General features: G+C 35.8%; 1 protein-coding gene across 1 annotated transcript; it reads right to left on the bottom strand.

Annotated features, from left to right (window-relative positions):
- Nucleotides 1–5,562: 5,562 nt before the first annotated feature.
- LOC306848797 (uncharacterized protein) lies at nt 5,563–6,777 on the bottom strand (the record flags this gene model as incomplete). The annotated part of the gene is made up of 1 exon (XM_079383563.1): nt 5,563–6,777. The coding sequence occupies one exon, from the start codon at nt 6,775–6,777 to the stop codon at nt 5,563–5,565; it is 1,215 nt and encodes a 404-aa protein (XP_079239689.1).
- Nucleotides 6,778–7,535: the final 758 nt, after the last annotated feature.

The following is a 7,535-nucleotide window of genomic DNA, read 5'->3' as shown; positions in this document are numbered from 1 at the left end:
TTTTACATCAGCATGCGAGGCTTTATTAGACCCTGATGTGAAAACAGTGCTGGTAGCACATAGCTACCATCTGTGCTGTTGTCTCACAGGCGTTGTCTCCTTTGAAATTAGGAAACTGAGCACCATATGAGGACTGTCACTCACTGCAGTGAGCTGTGAGTTCATAATTACATTGCTCAAAGGTCACAACCTTTGTTGACTGCTGTAAACATCACAAAACCATTTGAGTTCTGTGGTTTCTCATCAGTGGTGTATTTCTTATGTGTTTCTCATAAACAACTGACCATCTCAATTTCCAATTAAAAGAAACCGTTGTTTTAACCTCATAACAGCAAGTCTGAAAGAAGCCCAGTAATTATTGTAAATCCCAAACAGCCAATAGTCTTGCTCAATTCTGAGCCTCATAAATGACAAGAAAACTAACAGTGTGCTCCAGGAAGTGGGAGGTGGATGAGGTCGATTTTAATTAGAAGGCAGATCAATTTTTGTTTCTGTTTACCCTTTCCATTCATCTGGACAATGAATTAAACCTTTTAAAAGTCGTATTGCAAGCTTGGTCTTTAAACCCAACCTCATATAAAGCAATGTTTATGTTATACTAGGACCTGAAGATCCTCCAAGGTAAGTGGTTGCAATCAATCTATTTAGCTACATTTAAATAATCAAATTTAGTTGACTAACTTTCAGCAAAATTTGTTTATTTAAATGTAGCTAAAATAAATTGATTGCAACCACTTACCTTAAAAAAAATTAGTAAATTCAATGTATCATTTTTTTCAGTGTAGCGATTAGTTGTCCTCAATCTTATTGACTCGAAAGTTAACCATTGTTCAACACAATTTTCAAACACCCCACCTTTTATAGCTACTTGCTTTAATTTTTTTAATAAACAGAAACTGGGAAACAAACAAAAACAATAGTTAGTAAAGGGGAAAAAATAACTTTAATTTTATGTATTTTTAGCATTTTAAGTTTGTTTTAATGGTGAACGTGATTTCGCCAAGTACATGTTCGGATCAACATCCTTGTTGATCCTGGAACAACATTCCAATCATAAGTTTTAGGCTTAAGATCAGGGTTAGGTGCTTCAACACCCTTGTTAATCAGCTATCATTTCCCACTGATTTTAGGAATAAATTATGGGTAGGGTTAGATAAAGGGGTAGGGATTGGGTTAAATCTATATTTTTGGACAGTAATGTTGATCCAGGATCAACAAAAAAAGGTTGATCCAGGAACATGTCTTACTTGTCAAAATCACGGTGACCCCTTTGGGTTTACAAACATTTTATTAAAAATAAAACACAACTAAATGCAATGCATCATCCTAAATAGGAGTAAAACATCCATGAAAATCAATACAGAAAATTCCTGTCCATTGGGATCTATTTTTACAGACTTTTCTTAGATGTATGCACAGTGCATTGATAAATGTTTATATGTGAAAAAAAGCCTAAATGAAATCTGTTTATCATTAAAAAGACGTTTTCAGACGACTTGGATTAAATTGCTTGACTCACATAGATTACATTTGAAGATGTATTTTTGAACTTTTTGAAGCATCAGAGTTTTGGTGGAATAGACTGAAATGATATGACTTGGGGCTGTATAGTTACAATTAGGGGTAAGCCATGTCATGTCACATTGATTCACTGGGCAATATGTACATTCCCCAGTGAACATTTTAAATGCAAACATGAACACATAAGCCTGATACTTTTTGATATGCTGTTTGAAAACACACACTTTTAAACGTCAGTGGAGGAATTCTGCTACAGGCATAACTAAAGGTCATTTTGGACTCAAGATTTCTCTAATGTGGCATTAGTACAACCAGTCAAATTAAATTTACTTTGGTGTGTTCTTCAAGTCATTGTTATTTAGCACCATTACAGTGCAGTATTTATCATGATGGAGAGTGTGACCCATGGTAATAAGGTGAATATAACTGAATAGCTGAATTTTAGTCCATTTCTGCTTCAACATTGCAATTTAGACTTGGGTGACATCATCACTGACGTACATGGAAGCAACGGTCCTATTTAATGACAGGAGCAACAGAAAGACATCCTATATGCAGGATAAACAGAAAATGTATTAAAATATCACATAGGTCTTTGCATATAGCTTTGCATAACGCACCAATATGCTTGAACTTCTCTTCCTACAGAAACTAAATTCATGCTCTGCAAGGATAGAGAAATGATGGTAAACAGAGAAGGAGAGAGAGAGCTACTGCAACCATTTCATTATGCCCTCTCTAGCTGCAAAGGATATGTCAATTAGCATCCACAGCATGGTCACCATATGAGGAAGTGAGTGTGCAAATGTGTCTTTTGCCTGCAGGGCCACCACTTTTGCAGTTCTTTTAAGGATGATTCGTACATTTATCAGCAGATGTGCACATGAAGCCTTTTTATCTGAAATGTGGTGGACATATGATAAAAAAAAAATCAATCTCGACCCCTGAATATTAATTTCACAATATAACATTTGCTCAGTAGTTCTGAATAACAAGTAAGGATATAAGGATTATTTATAAGGGTAAAAGATTAGCAATTAGACATTTGAACAAATACCAATCCAACTGATTTCCAAAGACTTCTGATTTGTCTTAAATCTGTACTTACATTTACATTGAATCATTTAGCAGATGCTTTTATTCAAAGTAACTTACAAATGATGGCAATGCAAGCAGTCAAAACCAAAAAATAGCATATATATATATATATATATAAGAGAATATATAAGTGTTGTGACAAGTCTCGTTTTGTCTTACGCAGTATGTAGCAAGGTTAAATAATAAATAAAAGAATAAAAATTAGATTGAAAAGACACATAGATAGAGCTAGTGTTAGAGGGTAATGTTGTTATTATTATTATTATTATAATTAAAAAGAAAACAAGTAGATAGAATAGAAAAAGAATAGAGGACGCTTGTGTTAGAGGGTCGTGTTTTTTTTATAAATAAAAAGAAAACAAGTAGATACAATAAAAATGAATAGAGAGTTGTTGTGATAGAGGGTCAAGTTTATATGGAAGAGATGTGTCTTTAGACATTTCTCGAGGATGGCTAAAGACTCAGCTGCTCGGATCGAGTTGGGCAGGTCATTCCACCAGCAAGGAACAGTTAAGGTAAAAGTCAGTGAAAGTGTTTTTGTGCCTCTTTGGGATGGCACTACAAAACGCTGTTCACTTGTAGAACACAAGCTTCTGGAGGGCACATAAATCTGAAGTATTGATTTTAGGTAAAGGGGTGCAGAGCCAGTGATTGTTTTGTAGGCAAACATCAATTCCTTAAATTTTATGCGAGCAGCTATTGGTAGCCAGTGCAAGTTGATGAACAGAAGTGTGACATGCAGTCTTTTTGGCTCGTTAAAGACTACTTTTGTTGCCGCATTCTGGATTAATTGAAGATGTTTGATAGAACTGGTTGGAAGACCTGCCAAGAGAGTATTGCAATGGTCCAGCCTGGCCAGAACAAGAGCCTTAACAAGGAGTTGTGCATGATTTGAAAGAAAAGGTCTGATCTTCTTGATGTTGTATAAGGCAAATCTTCAGGACCGGGAAGTTTTAGCAATGTGGTCTGTGAAATTCAGCTGATTGTCAATCACAAATCCAAGGTTCTTGGCTGTCCTGGAAAGAATTATGGTTGATGTGCCTAGCTGGATGGAGAAATTGTGATGAAGTGATGGGTTTGCTGAAATCACAAGCAGTTCTGTCTTGGCATGGTTGAGTTGAAGGTTCTTCATCCAGCAAGAAATTACTTTTAGACATGCTGAGATGCGAGTAGCTATCATTGGATCATCAGGATAGAATGAGAGGTATAAAGTTGAGTGTCATCAGCATAGCAGTGATATAAAAAGCCATATTTCTGAATGTCAGAACGTAGTGATGCCATGTAGATAGAGAAGAGAAGTGGTCCAAGAACTGAACCCAGAGGCACCCCAGTAGTTAGATGTTGTGACTTGGACTCCTCACCCCTTCAGGATACCTTGCAAGACCTATCTGGGAGGTGAAACTTGAACTATAAAACGTTAGATTAATCTAATCCTTAATCTAACCCTACCCATAATTTATTCCTAGAATCAGTGGGAAATGATAGCTGATTAACAAGGAAGCACCTAACCCTGATTGTAAACCTAAAACAGATATTTCCTAAAAAGTTATCCCTCAATTCTTATTGGTTGATTGGAATGTTGTTCCAGGATCAACAAGGATCAACAAGGATCCAGGAACACGTTGTACTTGGTGAAATCACGTTCACACTTTCGAGACTTGTGCATCAATAAAGTCTTACTGTGGGGTTGAACGACAGGTTGAGTAATTGATAACAGATAACAGTGTTATTTTAGGGTGAACTTAATCTTCAAGTAAAAAGTGGTTAAGCTCACACCATTTTTCCTGTATATTATCTATACGATGATACCAGTTTGGGAACACAAGCACTTCCTATTAGTAAAAGATTAACATTTTTTATGGTGGAGCAACATCTTCCAGCTGTTATGACAAGTTATCAGATCCAAAAGTGCTACACTAAGACTAACACAAAAATAAAAAGCAAAATTGCATTTTATCCTGTCAAGATGCTAAATTATTAAAATGCCTGAAAAAAGACAGTCGTGGCTTTTGTAAAACAGGGCATAATAAATGTTAATCCCAAGTCTTAACACATGTACAGTAATGTGATTACTTGAGATTTGGATTATTAGGGGCTGATTTATAGTTGTTCTGCTTTGGTAGATCAGAACCAGATTACATCTGCACTGTAGTGAATTATTCCATATTGAGAGACAGGTGTGTTCATTCATAGATCATCTAAGCACTGTGCAATAGCTACTTGACTGCTTTTATGTAAAATGCAATATGTGACTGTCATTTATTCAGATTAGACTAATGGTGCAGATTTAGACCTGCCAAGAAGAGGAAGATGACGAGGAGGAAATTTGTTTGGGGATCTGTTTATTTAGCACATGCTCCTTCAAATCTACATGTTAACAATATTGAATTGTTAAAACCCACAGAGTCACATATCTATTGTGAACATCATTATGCAAACTTTATGCCTGTTACACTGTATGTTCACAAATTATATTGTAATTTTTTTTCTGATGTAGAGTAATTTGGTGAAGTTTGCATTGTGTGATTTTTAAACTCAACATATATGAATAAAATTAGAACACTTTTAAACACAAGTGGTTAACCTACAACCATTTATTTAATGTAAATACTGCTCATGTTAAATGTAAAGTAAAAATACTCTTAAAGTATTAAAACATTTCATAATTAACAAAATATCAAGTACATAAAATACAAAATAATTCATTATAAATGAAACTTTCATAGGAACAACTCCAAATAGAAAGCGTGAATTAAAAGTTAAGAGTACAAATTAAATACAGTACAGTATTTTCTTGTGCAAATTGCTCAACCTTTTTAACTTTACCTTGGTCTAAATCAGTTTTGCAATCATTTTGGCTAAGATTATATTTCTCAAAAGGCATCCTTTATTTTTCAGATGTCAGATTTCTCACATCTGCATAATTATAATAAAATCATGTCATCAGTGAGGCCTTAACAAACCTGAAAGCTTCAAAGTCCGGTCAACATTCGGTATCAGTTTTTGCTCAAACTTCCACATTCTTTTGTCCACAATCAGTTGCTCTTTAGTAAGATTCACCTGCATTGGTTCTCTCACATGCACCAACCTTGACACATGAAATGCTACACGGTGAATATATCCATAGTTTTGCAACGAGGTATGTACTGAGGTTTGCTGCACCATCCTTGGGTTGACAATCATCTTTGTAGGATTGTAAATGTTCTTTCGATTAGGTTCTCTGTGAATGTGCTCCATGATATTAACACCAGAAATATTATTCCACACTGCTCGTTTGAACTTCCCACTCTCTTCAAACTGTGTTGTGGGAAAAACATGGCTCTCAAAAAGGAATACACTTGCTCTGGGATAAGCAGACTGAAGATACTTCATGAGAGATGGTAAATTAACATGTTTGTAAGGCATGATGATTTCATCAATGTCATTCAGGAGAACATACTTTGACTGGTACATGTGCCTGTAAATGCACTCGTTGAGTGTTACTAACTGACCATAATAATGGACGTCACCCTTGTGCTCCTGGAAGTTCCAGCCTGAAGAAGGGGTTAGAAACTGGTCGATAGGCCATGGAACGATCTCCAGTATCCCCTCTGCTTCATAATGTTTTAAGAGCTTTTCCAAGTCTGATCCACAACTAGTTTTATAGATGACCACATGCTGTACACCCAGAAGCTTGTACATCTCCATCGTTTGAGCAAACTGCAGTACATTGTTGTAGTCGCCAAAAAGGTTGGAGATGCAAACGGTAAAGTTATACTGAAAAGTGTTCGTTCTGACATGATTTTGTATTGGCAGATACTCCGTAGCACTGTTATCTGAATCTTTAGTTGATATGAGGACATGTGTTGCATTTTGCATGTGCCTGCCTTTACAAATCACATCTGAGACGTGAAACGGGAAGCCAAAATGGTCGCTGTGTATCTGGACATCTGTGTGAACAGTTTTGCAGTCTTGTTCAGCGCTGCAGTAAACACAGTAAAGGGGCTGAAGACTGTTTCTGTTGATTATGCTGATGACTCGAATGACCCCATCCAGTCTGTGGTCGATAAACGCAGACACCATGAAATGCTCGGAGTCTTTGATGACTGTTATCGATTTTAAAGGGTCTGTGATTTTACATGTATTACAGAAGGTATGCTCTGAGTCTTTGATGGGCATTATTGAATTTGAAGCGCCTGGGGTTTTTTGTGTATTATAGGAAGCAGTCATATATTGGTAAAGAGGATAACTACTACGGTATGCCAAGATCAGTGTTAAAGTAATAGAGATACAAGTTAGAGCAAGAAATATTTTAAATGTGCTGTTATCCATCTGCCCTTTAGTGCCTGTAGAGTAAAGCAAAGATGAATGTCAGAAATGTCTAAACTGTTACATCTATGAATTCTGTCTGTCCATAAGGCCTATTAACTTTCGAATTGATGCTTTTTCAACTTTCTTTACGACCTTTTTCTAATACATCCTAAGGTTGCCTTGATAGTTTTCCTTTACTAGTGAAGATTACAATTATTTGAATTTCAGTTCATTTTAATTAGACATCATGTTTAAATTGAAATTAAAATGTCTGCTCCCTCAGTTCACATTCTGCAGCTGATACAGAATTTACAAAGGCTTTTAAATCCAGTTCTGAATGATGCACAACACAGATGCTGTTAACCCGTTCACTGATATCATCTTGGTCTTTATATATTTTATACGTTTAAATGTAAACAATACATTTACACCCAAGAATACAGTTAGGTGTGCTGCTCTAACGAAGCATTTGTTTGCAATCTAAGTATTTAGCAATAGTGACATATGGCCTATGAAACTGTTGACTATCATGATTTAAATATGACCTGATTTAAATATTAGATAAGCCAGCACCACCACAACAAGAACAATTACACTTCTGAAATCAGTATACCAAGCTCCTGATA

The sequence above is a fragment of the Barbus barbus genome, assembly GCF_936440315.1.
Source record: "Barbus barbus genome assembly, chromosome: 28".
NCBI classification, from domain to species: Eukaryota; Metazoa; Chordata; class Actinopteri; order Cypriniformes; family Cyprinidae; genus Barbus; species Barbus barbus.
Note: the sequence above shows the minus strand (reverse complement) of the source record. Positions and strands in the feature narration are given on the sequence as shown.